The 20297-nt window shown below is 44.4% G+C and overlaps 2 protein-coding genes and 1 pseudogene across 2 annotated transcripts in view; 1 reads left to right on the top strand and 2 right to left on the bottom strand.

Annotated features, from left to right (window-relative positions):
• The window catches only part of LOC110508195 (chloride channel protein 2), a 126973-nt gene that overhangs the window by 54747 nt on the left and 51929 nt on the right, over positions 1 to 20297 (bottom strand). The window contains exon 2 of the mRNA XM_036965953.1: positions 10949 to 11102. Within this exon, the coding sequence (XP_036821848.1) occupies positions 10949 to 11102 (154 nt within the window). The remainder of the gene's footprint in view (positions 1 to 10948; positions 11103 to 20297) is intronic.
• On the bottom strand, positions 9661 to 10117 carry LOC110508806 (annotated as a pseudogene).
• Positions 12298 to 17209, top strand: LOC110508805 (zona pellucida sperm-binding protein 4). Its single transcript, XM_036965954.1, has 8 exons — positions 12298 to 12700; positions 12907 to 13094; positions 15119 to 15216; positions 15456 to 15613; positions 15899 to 16091; positions 16262 to 16409; positions 16634 to 16709; positions 16976 to 17209. The coding sequence occupies exons 1-8, from the start codon at positions 12337 to 12339 to the stop codon at positions 17047 to 17049; spliced, it is 1299 nt and encodes a 432-aa protein (XP_036821849.1). The 5' UTR covers positions 12298 to 12336; the 3' UTR covers positions 17050 to 17209.

The following is a 20297-nucleotide window of genomic DNA, read 5'->3' as shown; positions in this document are numbered from 1 at the left end:
GTTATAATCTCCACCCGGCACAGCCAGAAGAGGACTGGCCATCCCACATATGCTCTCACTAATTCTCTCTTTCTTTCTCTCTCTCGGAGGACCTGAGCCCTAGGACCATGCCCCAGGAATACCTGACATGATGACTCCTTGCTGTCCCCAGTCCATCTGACTGTGCTGCTGCTCCAGTTTCAACTGTTCTGCCTTATTATTATTTGACCATGCTGGTCATTTATGAACATTTGAACATCTTGACCATGTTCTGTTATAATCTCCACCCGGCACAGCCAGAAGAGGACCACCCCACATAGCCTGGTTCCTCTCTAGGTTTCTTCCTAGGTTTTGGCCTTTCTAGGGAGTTTTTCCTAGCCACCGTGCTTCTATACCTGCATTGCTTGCTGTTTGGGGTTTTAGGCTGGGTTTCTGTACAGCACTTTGAGATATCAGCTGATGTACGAAGGGCTATATAAATAAATTTGATTTGATTTTGATTTGGGAGTCTGTTGGATGACTGGTATGATGTAGTTGTTGAGCGGCTTCACTGTAGGTACAGTGGGGCAAAAAAGTATTTAGTCAGCCACCAATTGTGCAAGTTCTCCCACTTAAAAAGATGAGAGAGGCCTGTAGTTTTCATCATTGGTACACTTCAACTATGACAGACAAAATGAGAAAAAAAAAATCCTGAAAATCACATTGTAGGATTTTTTTATGAATTTATTTGAAAATGATGGTGTAAAATAAGTATGTTCGGAGTACAGAGATGAGGTAGTCACTCAAAAATCCTGTTAAACACTATTATTGCATGTAAAAAGGACGTCATGCTCACAAACACAAGTGACTGTCCTCCCTCAAGAGTCTTAGCCGGTCGCGCCACCTCAAAAGCTAGCTACACATACACGGAGTTAGTCCATGCAATTTACGTGACTTGTTAAGCACATTTTTACTCCTGAACTTGTTTAGGCTTGCTATAACAAAGAGGTTGAATACTTAGACTCAGGACATTTCAGCTTTTAATATTTAAATAATTTGGAAAAAATATGATTCCACTTTGACGTAAAAAAAATATCTGCATTTTTAATTCAGACTAACACAACTTTTGTGAATACTTTCTGACAGCACTGAAAGTCCTCAGCAGAGGTAGTGCCGACAGTGCCTTCGGAAAGTATTCAGACCTCTTGACTTTTTCCACATTTTGTTACGTTACAGCCTTATTCTACTTTTAAAAAAATCAAATCTACACACAGTATCTCATAATGACAAAGCAAAAACGGGTTTTAGGATTTTTTTGCAAATTTATAAAAAATAAAATCACATTTACATACAGTGGGGAGAACAAGTAGTTGATATACTGCCGATTTTGCAGGTTTTCCTACTTACAAAGCATGTAGAGGTCTGTAATTTTTATCATAGGTACACTTCAACTGCGAGAGACAGAATCTAAAACAAAAATCCAGAAAATCGCATTGTATGATTTTTAAGTAATTAATTTGCATTTTATTGCATGACATAAGTATTTGATACATCAGAAAAGCAGAACTTAATATTTGGTACAGAGACCTTTGTTTGCAATTACAGAGATCATACGTTTCCTGTAGTTCTTGACCAGGTTTGCACACACTGCAGGAGGGATTTTGGCCCACTCCTCCATACCGACCTTCTCCAGATCCTTCAGATTTCGGGGCTGTCACTGGGCAATATGGACTTTCAGCTCCCTACAAAGATGTTCTATTGGGTTCAGGTCTGGAGACTGGCTAGGCCACTTCAGGACCTTGAGATGCTTCTTACGGAGCCACTCCTTAGTTGCCCTGGCTGTGTGTTTCGGGTCGTTGTCATGCTGGAAGACCCAGCCACGACCCATCTTCAATGCTCTTACTGAGGGAAGGAGGTTGTTGGCCAAGATCTCGCGATACATGGCCCCATCCATCCTCCCCTCAATACGGTGCAGTCGTCCTGTCCCCTTTGCAGAAAAGCATCCCCAAAGAATGACGTTTCCACCTCCATGCTTCACGGTTGGGATGGTGTTCTTGGGGTTGTACTCATCCTTCTACTTCCTCCAAACACGGCGAGTGGAGTTCAGACCAAAAAGCTCTATTTTTGTCTCATCAGACCACATGACCTTCCGTGGGCGCCCTGATTCTAGTTTGTGAGCTAGACAGTCTATTGCCTGGGAAAGTCTCCCAATCAGAAGTATGAGATGGGTAGGGGGACGGGGTTAGGTTGACCTCCGGTCTCCCCACTGGAAGCCCGAGGTTGGGGGAGTGGGGGAACTATCAAATAGCGCACCTCTAACTTTGTACAGTACTAATGCAATTAGTAAAAAGTTTCACTTACATATTGTTGCATTTTTTTCTGGTTTATGCAAAATTGTTCTACTACACCTGCATTGCTTGCTGTTTGGGGTTTTAGGCTGGGTTTCTGTACAGCACTTTGTGACATCAGCTGATGTAAGAAGGGCTTTATAAATACATTTGATTGATTGATGGTTAAAAATAATAGAAAACCAGTCTGCACACCACCAAGCTGAATTTGTTTAGTCTTGAGTCTTGGGGGATGGGTAATGTATTGATGCTCAAGTGTCTTTGTTACTTCTTTTTGATATTTTTGAGTCTTATTTTTGTATATATTTGTATATTTATATATTTATATAGTTTTAAATGTCATGATTATTTATTAGTGTTGTTCCAATGTCTGAATAAAAAATAGTTGTTTTTTCCAGGGGGGGGTGAAGGGTGGGCCCAGGGAGCCATACAAGCTAGAACCGCCACTGGACACAGGCATACTGTACACACACACACACACACACACACACACACACACACACACACACACACACACACACACACACACACACTAGTTTGGCATGTGGTGGGTGGCCCTCTGCCCGGTGCTTGGCTCTCCTCTGCCTGGGCAACTTAGCTCTCCTTATATTCGCAGCCACAGTAGTGTGACAGTCTTCAGTCTTCTTCTCAACCCAAAAGCCAAAACAGACAGTCTGCCAGATACACTGTGTAATGAATTGCTTATTCTGTTTCGGAATATGAATCGTACAAACATACTGTAAATTATACAATGATATTTAGGCCAAAGATATCAAAACAAAAGTGAGTGTAATCTCCCTCAGCAGAACAGTCACTAGCAAGCAGTGCACAAAATGGGAAAAGCCTATTTTATGACAAGGCACTGCCACATCTCAAACAAAATCTCCAAGAATATGACCACTCATATTTACTGACCTGTGTAATGACCTCAATATGACCACTCATATTTACTGACCTGTCTAATGACCTCAATATGACCACTGATATTTACTGACCTGTGTAATGACCTCAATATGACCACTCATATTTACTGACCTGTCTAATGACCTCAATATGACCACTGATATTTACTGACCTGTGTAATGACCTCAATATGACCACTCATATTTACTAACCTGTGTAATGACCTCAATATGACCACTCATATTTACTGACCTGTCTAATGACCTCAATATGACCACTCATATTTTACTAACCTGTGTAATGACCTCAATATGACCACTCATATTTACTGACCTGTCTAATGACCTCAATATGACCACTCATATTTACTGACCTGTGTAATGACCTCAATATGACCACTCACATTTACTGACCTGTCTAATGACCTCAACATGACCACTCATATTTACCAACCTAATGACCACTCATATTTACTAACCTATGTATTAACCTCAAGTAGGACCACTCATATTTACTGACCTGTGTAATGACCTCAATAAGACCACTCATATTTACTGACCTGTGTAATGACCTCAATAGGACCACTCATATTTACTGACCTGTGTAATGACCTCAATAGGACCACTCATATTTACTGACCTGTCTAATGCCCTCAATAGGACCACTCATATTTACTGACCTGTCTAATGACCTCAATAGGACCACTCATATTTACTGACCCGTCTAATGCCCTCGATATGACCACTCATATTTACCAACCTAATGACCACTCATATTTACTAACCTATGTATTAACCTCAAGTAAGAGCACTCATATTTACTGACCTGTCTAATGCCCTCAATATGACCACTCATATTTACTGTCCTGTGTAATGAGTGAGTGATCACTGTGATCCAATGACCTCTCCTATGAGTGCACCACCACCGAACTGACAGCGTTGACCGACGCTGAGTGTACAAAACACTATGAACCCCTGCTCTTTCCATGACATGGACTGACCAAGTGAATCCAGGTGAAAACTATGATCCCTTATTGATGTCACTTGTTAAATCCACTTCAATCAGTGTAGATGAAGGGGAGGAGACAGGTTAAAGAATGATTTTTAAGCCTTGAGACAATTGAGACATGGACTGTGTGTGCCGTTCTGAAGGTGCCAAAGATTTAAGTGCCTTTGAACGGGATATCAACATGAGCCATCTTGTAGAGTTCATTCCATTCCAAATCAAATCAAAGTTTATTTGTCAAGTGCGCCGAATACAACAGGTGTAGACCTTACAGTGAAATCCTTACTTACAGGCTCTAACCAATAGTGCAAAAAGGTATTAGGTGAACAATAGGTAGGTAAAGAAATAAAACAACAGTAAAAAGACAGGCTATAAACAGTAGCGATGCTATAAAAGTAGTGAGGCTACATACAGACACCGGTTAGTCAGGCTGTTTGAGGTAGTATGTACATGTAGATATGGTGAACAGAGAGTAGCAGTAGCGTAAAAGAGGGGTTGGCGGGTGGTGGGTGGGACACAATGCAGATAGCCCGGTTAACCAATGTCCGGGAGCACTGGTTGGTCGGCCCAATTGAGGTAGTATGTACATGAATGTATAGTTAAAGTGACTATGCATATACGGTAAACAGAGAGTAGCATTAGCGTAAAAAGAGGGGTTGGGGGTGGCACACATTGCAAATAATCTGGGTAGCCATTTGATTACATGTTCAGGAATCTTATGGCTTGGGGGTAATAACTGTTGAGAAGCCTTTTTGACCTAGACTTGGCACTCTGGTACCGCCAGTAGAGAGGTAGTAGAGAGAGTAGAGAGAACAGTCTATGACTGGGGTGGCTGGGGTCTTTGACAATTTTTAGGGCCTTACTCTGACACTGCCTGGTGTAGAGGTCCTGGATGGAAGGCAGCTTAGCCCTGGTGATGTACTGGGCAGTACGCACTACCTTCTGTAGTGCCTTGCGGTCAGAGGCCGAGCAATTTCCGTACCAGACAGTGATGCAATCAGTCAGGATGCTCTGGATGTTGCAGCTGTAGAACCTTTTGAGGATCTCAGGACCCATGCCAAATCGTTTTAGTCTCCTGGGGGGGAATAGGCTTTGTCGTGCCCTCTTCACAACTGTCTTGGTGTGTTTGGACCATTCTAGTTTGTTGTTGATGTGGACACCAAGGAACAACCTGCTCCACTACAGCCCCGTCGATGAGAATGGGGGCGTGCTCAGTCCTCCTTTTCCTGTAATCCACAAACATCTCCTTAATCTTGGTTACGTTGAGGGATAGGTTGTTATTCTGGCACCACCCGGCCAGATCTCTGACCTCCTCCCTATTGTCATTGTCGGTGATCAGGCATACCACTATTGTGTCGTCTGCAAACTTAATGATGGTATTGGAGTCGTGCCTGGCCATGCAGTCGTGTGTGAACAGGGAGTACAGAAGGGACTGAGCTGATGCTGAGCTGAGCTGATGCTACCTACCCTCACCACCTGGGGGTGGCCCGTCAGGAAGTCCAGGATCCAGTTGCAGAGGTAGGTGTTTAGTCCCAGGATCCTTAGCTTAGTGATGAGCTTTGAGTGTACTATGGTGTTGAACGCTGAGCTGTAGTCAATGAACAGCATTCTCACATAAGTGTTCCTTTTGTCCAGGTGGGAAAGGGCAGTGTGGAGTGCAATACAGATTGCATCATCTGTGGATCTGTTTGGGCAGTATGCAAATTAAGTGGGTCTAGGGTTTCTGGGATAATGGTGTTGATGTGAGCCATTACCAACCTTTCAAAGCACTTCATGGCTACGGACGTGAGTGCTACAGGTCTGTAGTCATTTAGGCAGGTTGCCTTTGTGTTCTTGGGCACAGGGACTATGGTGGTCTGCTTGAAACATGTTGGTATTACAGACTCAATCAAGGACATGTTGAAAATCTCAGTGAAGACACCTGCCAGTTGGTCAGCACATGCCCGGCGCAGATGTCCTAGTAATCCCTCTGGCCCCGCAGCCTTGTGTATGTTGACCTGTTTAAAGGTCTTACTCACGTCGGCTACAGAGAGCATGATCACACAGTCATCCGGAACAGCTGATGCTCTCATGTATTCCTCAGTGTTGCTTGCCTCGAAGTGAGCATAGAAGTGATTTAGCTCGTCTGGTAGGCTCGTGTCACTGGGCAGCTTCCCTTTGTAGTCTGTAATAGTTTGCAAGCCCTGCCACATAAGTCGAGCATCGGAGCCGGTGTAGTAGGATTCAATCTTAGCCCTGTATCGACGCTTTGCCTGTTTGATGGTTCTGGTTGGGGCATCTACGTACAGTCACTGTGGGGACAACGTCCTCAATGCACTTATTGATAAAGCCAGTGACTGATGTGATGTATTCCTCAATGCCATCGGAAGAATCCCGGAACATGTTCCAATCTGTGATAGCAAAACAGTCCTGTTTAGCATCTGCTTCATCTGACCACTTTTTTTTTATAGACAGTCACTGGTGCTTCCTGCTCTAATTTTTGCTTGTAAGCAGGAATTAGGAGGATAGAGTTGTGGTCAGATTTACCAAATGGAGGGCGAAGGAGAGCTTTGTACGCGTCTGTGTGTGTGGAGTACAGGTGATCTATAATTTTTTTCTCTCTGGTTGCACATTTAACATGTTGATGGAAATTTGGTAGAACTGATTTAAGTTTCCCTGCATTAATGTCTCCAGCCACTAGGAGCACCGCCTCTGGGTGAGTGGTTTCCTGTTTGCTTATGTCCTTATACAGCTGACTGAGTGCTGTCTTAGGGCCAGCATCTGTCTGTGGTGGTAAATAAACAGCCACGAAAAGTTTAGCTGAAACTCTCTAGGCAAGTAGTGTGGCTGCAATTTATCCCAATATACTCCACTTCAGGTGAGCAAAATCTAGAGACTTCCTTAGATTTCGTGCACCAGCTGTTGTTTACAAATATGCACAGACCGCCCCCCCCCCTCATCTGTGTGCTGTTCTATCTTGCCGGTGCAGCGTGTATCCCGCTAGCTGAATATCCATGTCGTCATTCAGCCACGATTCCGTGTAACTCACAGTAGGTTGGTGGCACCTTATTTGAGGACAGGCTCATGGTAATGGCTGGAACGGAATTAGCTGAATGGTAGCAAATACATAAAACACAGTTTCCAGGTGTTTGATGCCATTCCATTTGCTCTGTTCCAGGCATTACTATGAGCTATCCTCCCCTAGAATACAGTAGATGGGCGATGATGGTGAGAGATGAGTCAGTCACACTGCATTACACATTAGCCTAGCATGTTAGCGAGATCTCCCTCTTGAGCTAACCCACTCTCGCTCTCTAAAGCTAACGGTCACGATGAGCCGCTCAGCCTTTTGCGAAGTGTGTAGGCTGGGCTCTAAAACCCTCTGGATTTTGGAGTAGAACAGAGGCACATACTCCTACACACACACACCCACATATACAGAGCAGAGGCACAAACTCATCATCCTACTCCTAAGAGGTAAGGTATTGTGGTGTAGGTGGGAGAATGGCTGGGTTCTGCTCTCCTCCTGTACAAGAACGTGGCAAGATATCGCTAGTACACAAGAGTCATATTTAAGAGTCCTTTATTTACATTAAAAAAATATATATACACAATACTAGTCAAAAGTTTGGACACACCTACTCATTCAAGGTTTTTCTTTATTTTTACATTGTAGAATCGTTTTTTTCCCCCATGCAAGAGTATTTATTGACTTAAATTGGAGATAATGGTAACAAAGGAAGTGCCTGTACACAGAAGCCACATTTACTACTTAAACAAAATTGAAGTGATATATATATATATATATATACTGCTCAAAAAAATAAAGGGAACACTTAAACAACACAATGTAACTTCAAGTCAATCACACTTCTGTGAAATCAAACTGTCCACTTAGGAAGCAACACTGATTGACAATAAATTTCACATGCTGTTGTGCAAATGGAATAGACAACAGGTAGAAATGATAGGCAATTAGCAAGACACCCCCAATAAAGGAGTGGTTCTGCAGGTGGTGACCACAGACCACTTCTCAGTTCCTATGCTTCCTGGCTGATGCTTTGGTCACTTTTGAATGCTGGCGGTGCTTTCACTCTAGTGGTAGCATGAGACGGAGTCTACAACCCACACAAGTGGCTCAGGTAGTGCAGCTCATCCAGAATGGCGCATCAATGCGAGCTGTGGCAAGAAGGTTTGCTGTGTCTGTCAGCGTAGTGTCCAGAGCATGGAGGCGCTACCAGGAGACAGGCCAGTACATCAGGAGACGTGGAGGAGGCTGTAGGAGGGCAACAACCCAGCAGCAGGACCGCTACCTCCGCCTTTGTGCAAGGAGGAGCACTGCCAGAGCCCTGCAAAATGACCTCCAGCAGGCCACAAATGTGCATGTGTCTGCTCAAACAAACAGACTCCATGAGGGTGGTATGAGGGCCCGACATCCACAGGTGGGGGTTGTGCTTACAGCCCAACACCGTGCAGGACGTTTGGCATTTGCCAGAGAACACCAAGATTGGCAAATTCGCCACTGGTGCCCTGTGCTCTTCACAGATGAAAGCAGGTTCACACTGAGCACATGTGACAGACGTGACAGTCTGGAGACGCCGTGGAGAACGTTCTGCTGCCTGCAACATCCTCTAGCATGATCGGTTTGGCGGTGGGTCAGTCATGGTGTGGGGTGGCATTTCTTTGCGGGGCCACACAGCCCTCCATGTGCTCGCCAGAGGTAGCCTGACTGCCATTAGGTACCGAGATGAGATCCTCAGACCCCTTGTGAGACCATATGCTGGTGCGGTTGGCCCTGGGTTCCTCCTAATGCAAGACAATGCTAGACCTTATGTGGCTGGAGTGTGTCAGCAGTTCCTGCAAGAGGAAGGCATAAACAACACCCAAATCCTATGGACTGGCCCGCCCGTTCCCGAGACCTGAATCCAATTGAGCACATCTGTGACATCATGTCTCGCTCCATCCACCAACGCCACGTTGCACCACAGACTGTCCAGGAGTTGGCGGATGCTTTAGTCCAGGTCTGGGAGGAGATCCCTCAGGAGGCCATCCACCACCTCATCAGGAGCATGCCCAAGCATTGTAGGGAGGTCATACAGGCATGTGGAGGCCACACACACTACTGAGCCTCATTTTGACTTGTTTTAAGGACATTACATCAAAGTTGGATCAACCTGTAGTGTGGTTTTCCACTTTAATTTTGAGTGTGACTCCAAATCCAGACCTCCATGGGTTGCTAAATTTGATTTCCATTGATAATTTTTGTGTGATTTTGTTGTCAGCACATTCAACTATGTAAAGAAAAAAGTATTTAATAAGAATATTTCATTCATTCAGATCTAGGATGTGTTATTTTAGTGTTCCCTTTATTTTTGAGCAGTAATATATATATATATATATATATATATATATATATATATATATATATATATATATATATACACACACACATACATACACACACACACACACACTATAAAGAAATTATGGCTTTACATTAAGCGCCCCTTCCAAACAGTGAAAAAAATATAACAATTCAACCAACTACATTACTCCGCTGCTCCATCCTCAGGTGTTGGTTCATACTGCAGAAGCCTCTTTCTGAGTTATTTGGTTTCCTCCATGAGCAGATCACACTTCTGCTGTAGCTCAGACAGCCCCAAACGAAGGGCCTCGGCATCTGCTGTCTCCACACCAGCAACACCAAGGTGATGCTTTGGAAAGTTCAAAGAATTATTAGGTTTCTCTGTCTCTTCGTATAGGGCCACCAACACATTGGTGAGAGTGTCAAAAACACCCGCTTTTTCGAGATACCTTCAAAATTGTTCCCACTTAGATTCAGAACCTCTGTAATTGGACATTATGCCTGGCGACCAAATATGTTGCGTTATGAAGTTAAGTAAACTATCTACAGCTGGAAAGATTTATCATTGTATAATAATATTGAAGACATCAAAACAATGAAGTAACATATGGAATCATGTAGTAATCAAACAAATCAAAATATATTTTATATTTGAGATTCTTCAAAATTAGCCATCCTTTGCCTTGATGGCAGGTTTGCACACTCTTGGCATTCTCTCAACCAGCTTCATGAGGTAGTCACCTTGGAATGCATTTCAATTAACAGGTGTGCCTTGTTAAAAGTTAATTTGCTTCCCAAATTGTGTCAAGTTGGCTGGATGTCGTTTGGGTGGTGGACCATTCTTGATACACACGGGAAACTGTTGAGCGTGAAAAGCCCAGCAGCATTCCAGTTCTGGCACCTACTACCATAACCCAGTCAACCCCTCAAAGGCACACATACACAATCCATGTCTCAAGGCATACAAAACCTTCTTTAACCGGTCTTCTCTTCATCTACACTTATTGAAGTGGATTTAACAAGAGACATCAATAAGGGATCATAGTTTTCACCTGGATTCACTTGGTCAGTCCATGTCATGGAAAGAGCAGGGGTTCATAATGTTTTGTACACTCAGCGTCGGTCAACGCTGTCAGTTCGGTGGTGGTGCACTCATAGGAGAAGTCATTTGATCACAGTGATCACTCACTCATTACACAGGACAGTAAATATGAGTGGTCCTATTGAGGTCATTAGACAGGTCAGTAAATATGAGTGGTCCTATTGAGGTCATAAGACAGGTCAGTAAATATGAGTGGTCACACGGAGGTCATTAGACAGGTCAGTAAATATGAGTGGTTATTAGGTTGGTAAATATGAGTGGTCATGTTGAGGTCAGTTGGTCACTCACCATGACACTTGGCGCAAGGGTCTTTCTCATACTCTAGCAGCTCTGCCGACCGGCTGCGAACGCTGGTGGACCGCCGCAGTCCCCCGCCATCACGCAGGCGGGCCGCCTCCTCCTTGGCATACACACCAAGCTCCTGTGTGTAACGCCCATACATCTGAACAAGAGGGGGGATGGAGAGGTGCGGAAGGAGGGAGAGAGAATATTATTCATTTTAAAGTATTCAAAGGGACCCTCATTATACTCAACCAGCTCCTGAGTCCTGTTTAATATAATCCATGGGAGAGAGAAGGACAGAGGGGGAGGTCAAGAGAAAGTTAGCGACAGAGAGGGAAGGAATGAGAAATAGCAGTTGCATTTCAATAGTATTAAAAAGCAGGGGTGTCCAACTCATTCCACAGACGGCAGGGTGCCTGCAGGTTTTTGTTTTTTCTTTCAATTAAGACCTAGACAACCAGGTGAGGGGAGCTCATTACTAATCAGTGAGGGTAATTCATCAATCAAGCACAAGGGAGGAGTGAAAACCCGCAGACACTTGACCCTCCGTGGAATGAGTTTGTCACGTGGTCTAAAGGAATATCTAAAAAAATGATGAAAGAGAGGGGACAAGAATAGGAAGCAACTTCATACTATTGAGATGGATCAAACGAGGACAAGTATACCATTAATCAATTTCAAAGTATTCAAATGTATCCATTTGCTAGAAACAAGTCCTAGGTGCTGATCGCTCCCTAGAGCCAAACGAGCTATCAATGAGCTGCACCTGCCAGGCCCACTGATTAACTACCCAGGGATGCCTTCCAGGCCCTGACTAACTACCCAGGGATGCCTTCCAGGCCCTGACTGATTAACTACCCAGGGATGCCTTCCAGGCCCTGATTAACTACCCAGGGATGCCTTCCAGGCCCTGACTAACTACCCAGGGATGCCTTCCAGGCCCTGACTAACTACCCAGGGATGCCTGCCAGGCCCTGACTGATTAACTACCCAGGGATGCCTGCCAGGCCCTGACTAACTACCCAGGGATGCCTTCCAGGCCCTGACTGATTAACTACCCAGGGATGCCTTCCAGGTCCTGACTGATTAACTACCCAGGGATGCCTTCCAGGCCCTGACTGATTAACTACCCAGGGATGCCTTCCAGGCCCTGACTGATTAACTACCCAGGGATGCCTTCCAGGCCCTGACTGATTAACTACCCAGGGATGCCTTCCAGGCCCTGACTGATTAACTACCCAGGGATGCCTGCCAGGCCCTGACTGATTAATTGATGGCGACAGCTCGACTCTTAACGAGGAGGGGCGGGGCATCTGCCAAACAAACGTACTCAATCAGGTATAAAAGCCTCAGCGAGCCCTGAGCAAGTCCTGTGGATATGATTGTGTAGTATAATGGCATCATCAGCAAGGTGTGTAGTTGTGTTGCTGGCTGTGTTTGTGCGCTGCAGTAGTGCAAATACTTGGGGAATGCTACTACAGAAGCACCAGGCTCCAGTTGTTCAGCAGGCCCAGAAGGTGAGGCAGCAACCTCCAACCAGGCCAGTAACATATGACCAGCAGGCCAAGAAGCTGAAAAACCAGCCCCAGTGGCCACCTCAGTGGGTTACCCAGGGACCTGATGCCACAACTCCTATTGAGAAATGCCAAGTGAAAGAGGAAGAGCGACTTACTTGTGGTGTCCCTGATCTTACTCTTGCTCAATGTGAGGCAATCAACTGCTGCTTTGATGAGTGGCGGTGCTACTATGGGAAAGCAGGTGACTGTTTTGGCTTTTCCCTTCATTTATTTTACAATTTCCATATTCTTTGTATTTGCTCCTGCCTAGCTTGTAAGACTTTGATTTATGGAGTTATTAGTGCCAACATGTGTTGTGAATTAAATGTTCTGTTGGCTCTATCATGACTTTCTAGAGTGGCGCATGAGTAATTACTCATATCCTTTCTGTGCCCACTCCTTCCCCAGTAACTGTACAGTGCACCAGAGATGGTCAGTTTCTTGTTGTGGTGGCCAGGGATGCCACTCTGCCCAACCTGGACCTTGATAGCATCAGTCTGCTTGGACCGCAAAATGCCCTCTGTAAGCCTGTTGGCACCACTAAAGCCTTTGCCATATACCAGTTCCCTGTCACAGCCTGTGGCACCACTCTCATGGTGGGTAAATATCTTTCTCAATGTGATGCAATGTAAATCTTGACCATCTAGGAAGTGTTCTATGAACCCAATCCATTGTTTCCAGTTGATTTTCAATTTAGGCCTTGGTCAATGCTGCTGGGGTTCTATTCTGCCTGGTAGTTTGAGTCTTCTCACCTGGTGCCCACCCCCTCCCTCAGAATTAGTCCCAGAGTAACAGTTTAAAAGTTCTGGATTTTTATGATCTAAATTAAGACTGACTAGTCCCATTCCAAATCCATGATTTGTCTGTTTTTAGGAATTTAATCCCATTTGATAGAAAAATAATAATCTAGACAATGCAGGGCCCTGCATTAATTTAACCCTCCTGTTAATTCTGTGTTCCCTGTCCAAAATGACTGCCACATTATAGCTGACTATAAATCCATAATATCACCTGTGTTTTTATTAATTTAAGTTCTTGTGAACATTTCAAGTTTTGAATTCTATTTGCGGGCTGTAGGCCTCATTGACCTGAGCTCATAAAACTCGTTTGACAAAAAAAAGCATAGTTTATGGATAATGTTGACTGTATCAAATTCTCATAGAAATGGTGCTAATTATCAGACTACTTTGTCTTTTTTTTTTCATCAAGGACATTTGTTTTGATACTGTTTCACATTTTTTTAAATAGTGGCACAAAATAACCTGTTCCAGGTTAACACTGACATGATGGTAAAGAAAGGATATGAGAACTTCACCATAATAGAAAATGAATGTCTGAACACATCAACAGAATGTGAACAATGTTTGTTCTTTAATAAACGGTTGTGTGTTCTCATGCACATGTTGGACAATACGTGGTTGTTGCATGTGCCTTGCAAATATATGCACTGCATTTGTGGCACATGCTGCTCGTTCTGACATCTCTTGGTGCACACAGATTGCACCTCTTCCTTCGGTCTCTGGCAGCTGTAGCTCTTGCTTCTGGCCCTTGTATCTCTCACCAATCCAGCAAAGGCTGGTGTTGGTGCAAGGTATTTGCCTTTGAATGGAATAGTCTCCTCTTGAAGAATTTCCCTGCTTCCAGCCTGTATTCACACCAGACTTGTTTTAGGCTGACACAGCTAGGATGTTTAAGAACACCATGGGCCAGGGTGCCGTCATCCTCTTAGTATGTAACCTGAGTGCAACAATCCGTAAATAAAATGAGTACATACAAGTGATACGTCAGAGTAACTTGAGAAATTTCTTAAGTGTTATTTATCACATCTAAAACATATTTACATATTCAAATGAATAGAATTGACTCCACTGTTCACAAATTCAATTAATTTTGCCAAACATCTCTTATTGTGCAGTTTAAACAATCTGGTAAGGGGGAAAAGTACATGAGATTTGAAAGATGGTAACATACCTTATCAAGGTTGTCAACTCTCACTTGGTTCCTGTTGTAATCCAGCACAGTGTCATCCCTGTGCAATTGTCATCAGGAGCACTTATTTTCCTTTGGGCAGTAGGACACAAGTGTGGAAGGCATATTTAGAGGAAAAACAATCCCTGTCCTTGGTAGTAAGGCAGGAGGTAACTCGGGGCTTGTTCCTTCTGACTGTCCCCACCATGGTCATCTTTTTTTGGAGCAGCTCCTGACCAAGAGCATATGAGGGGATGAAATTGTCACATGTTGTGCCCCTGGAGACCTTCCATCACTTCCAGGACCACCTGGTTTCCCTGGAGACCTTCAGGAACACCATCAGCAGGTTTCCCGGTGTAACCCTGCATCTTCCAGGCGTAACTTGTCCTGGCATCACATGCTGCCCAGATCTTTAGTCCATATTTAGACGGTTTGCTTGGCATTTTCGATCAGGAACACCACAGGTGTACAAAAGTTTATTTTAAAAACACAATCATCAATGCCCTGTGTGGACAAAGTCATGGAACCTTATGACAATCTGATTTAAATTAATAACATTTTTCAAAGAACTTGTAAGTCAGTCCAATTCAACAGGCAAAGCCTGGATGTTAGACCCATTGGCCAATGCTGAATTATGTTTTGTCCATTGCAGGAGGAAAGTGGCTATGTAGTCTATGAGAACAAGATGATATCTTCCTATGAAGTGGAGATTGGACCTCGAGGCTCAATCACTAGAGACAGCCACTTTGAGTGAGTCTTCCCTCGTGAAATGTAACGCCACCAAGTTCCCTTTGGCCAATCCCACTTGAGGCTTAAGTGAAATGGCCAGTACAATATTTTTAGAATTATTTTCATACTGAATTATTTCTTAAAGGCATTTTCTGTTGGTATCTGATTCACAGCTTGAGTCAGAATGTACTAGCCCACCCTGAGTCTGTGGAACAACACAGTTCTGGCCTTTACATCACTGTCAACATGTTTTCTTCTAGGCTGCAGTTCCAGTGTAAGTACTCTGACACTGCGGTGGAGTTTTTGGTGGTTGAGGTGAATGCTCTTCCTCCCCCTGCTCCAGTCGCTGCTACTGGACCTGTCCGAGTAGCGCTCCGGCTGGCCAGCGGACAATGTTACAATAAGGGATGTGTGGAAGGTAAACTGGAGAAATGGGTTTTAGAAGATTAAAATCTTGCTGTGATAGCTTATCCCTGACAGGAAATTGCGTTGTCATACAAGGGGTGGGTGCAGGCTTTGACTCGAGCCAAACTAACACCTGATTCTACAAATCCTAGTATTAAGTTCCAGCTTTGTTGCATCAGATGGGTTACTACTTAGGTGGAACAAATGCCTGTTCCAACAATCTGTTTTAAGATGGCCAGCACTGTTCTGAAACTGCTGCACTTCAGCTTTTTGTGTGAATGCTACCCTTTGTCCACAGAAGTAGAAGCTTACAGGTCCTACTACAGTGAAGCAGACTACCCAGTTGCCAAGCTCCTGAAGGATCCAGTGTATGCAGAGGTTCACATCTTGGGGAGGACCGACTCTAACCTGGTCCTGAATCTGGACTACTGCTGGGCCACCTCCACCCCCAGTCCCCTCAGCTTGCCCAAGTGGGACCTCCTGGTTGATGGGTAACTAGAGAAACAAGATGGTTACCTTGCTACTTGATGTGTTAGATCAACTTTCAACTGGTGCTTACATGTAACCTGTAAACTAACTGCAGTCTTCCAACCAGGATTTCTGAAACCTGGGAAGGTTTCTGGAATTGTCCCACTTTATTCCTAACAATTATTTTCTCCAGGTGTCCGTACCAGGATGACCGTTACCTGACCAATGTAATCCCTGTGGATGGCTCCTCTGGCCTTGAGTTCCTGACCCACTACAAACGCTTCGCGGTCAAGATGTTCACCTTTGTGGATGCAGACACTTTGGCCCCTTTGAAGGACAGGGTACTGTACTTACTCTATTACAGCATGAGTACTCTAATCAGGGTCTCATGGTCTTCTGCTGGGGTTTTCACCCTAATGCTTGATGGATTTGCGAGGAAGTCTGCCCTAAAGACTGAATCTGTCACTGTGTTGAAAAGCAGTGCTGCTAACCTCAGACCAGCTTGATATGGCCTTGGTTTAAATGGCTAATGTAGTTGATACATTTAACGTTTGCTTTCTATCAGGTCTTCATCCACTGTAGTACAGAGGTGTGCCACCCTACTAGGACCCACTTCTGTCAACAGAGCTGCAACAGGCAAAGTAAGTAGATTATTATTTATTTTTTGTATCTTCCAGTTGGCGTTGATATACAACTTGCTGTTCATCATGCTTCATTTAGTAAAGGTGTCATTGACCCTGGTGCTATAGGGTGATGGGCTGTATATGCCTTGGCTCCATCCCAGCATGAGAATGCAATAGCTATACCTTTGACCAGGGTTGGTGACTGTAAATGCTAATTTTGTGAATCTCAAGTTGGGCTTTATGGCCTTAGTGTCAAGCCTCATGATCTCCTTTTGCTCCATCAGGGAGAGATGTGGCTGCAGTGAATTCTGTGGCTGGCGAGACCGTGGTGTCCAGTGGGGAGCTCATTCTGACCTGACCATAACTACCTTCCACCTGGCAGGCCTGAAGAAATACTTCTGATCTACTTCAGCTTGGGATGAAGGCCTCACTCTTTGACCTTGTAGCATACACACAATACATATTGTGACTTGTAATCCTTTGGCTTGTTTAATACAATGCTTGACTTTGAAATATCTGAGTTGTGACTTGACTAGAGAATTCTTTCTACATTTTGAGTGGAGGCTTGTTGCTCTGAAATCTGGTTCTGGCATCCTTTCACTAGCCTTGGCTGTCTGCTTTCACCAGATATTTTGACGTCTACATGCCACTAGCATTTCATGTAAGGGTAATTTGTCAATTCCTTCACTACTTGAGGAATAATTTCTAAGCTAATGGAAACAATTTCTGTAACCACTGACCTACAGTGTATGTTGAGGGTAGCTTCACATGTGCTGTGTCTCTGCTTCGGCTGAGACCAAGCACATGTGGAGGGTAGCTTCACATGTGCTGTGCTTCGGCTGAGACCAAGCACATGTGGAGGGTAGCTTCACATGTGCTGTGTCTCGGCTTCGGCTGAGACCAAGCAAAGGGAATGCTCTACGAGCGGAGTACATTTGAATCCTGAAATGAATCAGTGACATGTCTAACAGGGTGATTCAGTATAGCAGAGGTGGCTTGAGGGCAATATCCTGCAGATTATAATATTAGGGGTCATGTGGAGAGGGATGTCGATGTAGAGCCTACTGTACCTGACCTAGAATCTGGCTTTCACATATGTACCCACTCACTGCATATGACCACACTAGTCGTCCAACAGCCCATCTCATAACTTTACTACCATGCACTCCTTCTTCCCATAGCTCCCATTTAACTGAAGCAGCTCCACCTAGCACACTGCAATACCTAATCCAACCCAAGCCCACTACTGTGTAGACAGCCAATTACATCCTGACAAAACACACTGGCTGACATTTGTGAAAACACGTATGTGATAGAGTTGAAGTAGGAAGTTTACATATGCCTTAGCCAAATAAATGTTAACACATTTTTCACAATTCCTGACATTTAATCCTAGTAAATTATCCTGTCTTAGGTCAGGCTCACCACCTTAAGAATGTGAAATGTCAAAATAATAGTGATTTCTTTCATCACATTCCCAGTGGGGCAGAAGTTTACATGCACTCAATTAGTATTTAGGCGTTGCCTTTACATTGTTTAACTTGGGTCAAATGCTTCAGGTAGTCTTCTACAAGCTTCCCACAAATTGGTTGCATTTTGGCCCATTCCTCCTGACAGCTGGTGTAACAGTCATGTTTGTAGGCCTCCTTGCTCGCACATGCTTTTTCAGTTGTGCCCACATTTTCTGTAGAATTGAGGTCAGAGTTTTGTGATGGCCACTCCAATACATTGACTTTATTGTCCTTAAGCCATTTTGTCACAACTTTGGAAGTATGCTTGGGGTCATTGTTAATTTGGAAGACCCATTTGTGACCAAGCTTTAACTTCCCAACTGTCTTCATGTTGCTTCAATATATCCACAATTTCCTTATGTCATGATGCCATCTTTTGTGAAGTGCATCAGTCTCTCCTGCAGCAAAGCGCCCCCACAACATGACGCTGCCACCCCCGTGCTTCACGGTTGGAGGGTGTGTTCCGGCTTGCAAACATCCCCCTTTTTCCTCCAAACATAATGGTCATTATGGCTAAACACTTCTATTTTTGTTTCATCAGACCAGAGGACATTGCTCCAAGAACAATCTTTGTCCCCATGTGCAGTTGCAAACCGTAGTCTAACTTTTTTTTAATGGTGGTTTTGGAGCAGTCGCTTCTTCCTTGCTAAATGGCCATGTAGATATAAACTCAGCAAAAAAAATAAGCGTCCTCTTACTGTCAACTGCGTTTATTTTCAGCGAACGTAACCTGTGCAAATAATTGTATGACCATAAGATTCAACAGACATAACTGAACAAGTTCCACTGATGTGACTAACAGAAATGGAATTGTGTCCCTGAACAAAGGGGATCAAATCAAAAGTAAGTCGGTATCTGGTTTGGCCACCAGCTGCATTAAGTACTGCAGTGCATCTCCTCATGGACTGCACCAGATTTGCTAGTTCTTGCTGTGAGATGTTATTGCACTCTTTCCCCAAGGCACCTGCAAGTTCCTGGACATTTCTGGGGGGAATGGCCCTAGCCCTCACCCTCCGATCCAACAGGTCCCAGACGAGCTCAATAGGATTGAGATCCGGGCTCTTCGCTGGCCATGGCAGAACACTGACATTCCTTTCTTGCAAGAAATCACTCACAGAACGAGCAGTATGGCTGGTGGTATTGTCATGCTGGAGGGTCATGTCAGGATGAGCCTGCAGGAAGGGTACCACATGAGGGAGAAGGATGTCTTGCTGTAACGCACAGCATTGAGATTGCCTGCAATGACGACAAGCTCAGTCCGATGATGCTGTGACACTGCCCCAGACCATGACGGACCCTCTACCTCAATCGATCCCGCTCCAGAGTACAGGCCTCGGTGTAACGCTCATTCCATCAACGATAATCGCGAATATGACCATCAGCCTTGATACAAAACTGCGACTCGTCAGTGAAGAGCACTTTTTGCCAGTCCTGTCTGGTCTAGTGACGGTGGGTTTGTGCCCATAGGCGACGACGTTGCTGGTGATGTAAGGCAGGTCCTCCCCAGACAACAGGTCTACAAGCCCTCAGTCCAGCCTCTCAGCCTATTGTGGACAGTCTGAGCACTGATGGAGGGTTTGTGCGTTCCTGGTGTAACTCGGGCAGTTGTTGCCATCCTGTACCTGTCCCGCAGGTGTAATGTCCAGATGTACCGATCCTGTGCAGGTGTTACACATGGTCTGCCACTGTGAGGATGATCAGCTGTCCATCCTGTCTCCCTGTAGCGCTGTCTTAGGTGTCTCACATTACGGACATTGCAATTTATTGCCCTGGCCACATCTGCAGTCCTCATGCCTCCTTGCAGCATGCCTAAGGCACATTCATGCAGGGACCCTGGGCATATTTATTTTGGTGTTTTTATAGGGTCAGTAGAAAGGCCTCTAGTGTCAAGTTTTCAGAACTGTGACCTTAATTGCCTACCATCTGTAAGCTGTCAGTGTCTCAACGACCATTCCACAGATGCATGTTCATTAATTGTTCATTGAACAAGTGTTTAAACCCTTTACAATGAAGATCTGAAGTTATTTGGATTTTTACCAATAATATTTCAAAGACAGGGTCCTGAAAAAGGGATGGGGAAAATGTTTCGGACTCG

Source organism: Oncorhynchus mykiss, chromosome 28 (assembly GCF_013265735.2).
Source record: "Oncorhynchus mykiss isolate Arlee chromosome 28, USDA_OmykA_1.1, whole genome shotgun sequence".
In the NCBI taxonomy this organism is placed as follows: domain Eukaryota; kingdom Metazoa; phylum Chordata; class Actinopteri; order Salmoniformes; family Salmonidae; genus Oncorhynchus; species Oncorhynchus mykiss.
The sequence above is the reverse complement of the archived record's forward strand: the minus strand, read 5'-3'. Positions and strand labels throughout refer to the sequence as shown.

Excerpts from the sequence above, each read along its gene's own strand:
- LOC110508805 (XM_036965954.1), top strand. The coding sequence starts at position 12,337 with ATGGCATCATCAGCAAGGTGTGTAGTTGTGTTGCTGGCTGTGTTTGTG. Across the intron at positions 13,095-15,118 it reads CCTGTGGCACCACTCTCATG|GAGGAAAGTGGCTATGTAGT; the intron begins GTGGGTAAATAT and ends TGTCCATTGCAG. Across the intron at positions 15,614-15,898 it reads CAATAAGGGATGTGTGGAAG|AAGTAGAAGCTTACAGGTCC; the intron begins GTAAACTGGAGA and ends CTTTGTCCACAG.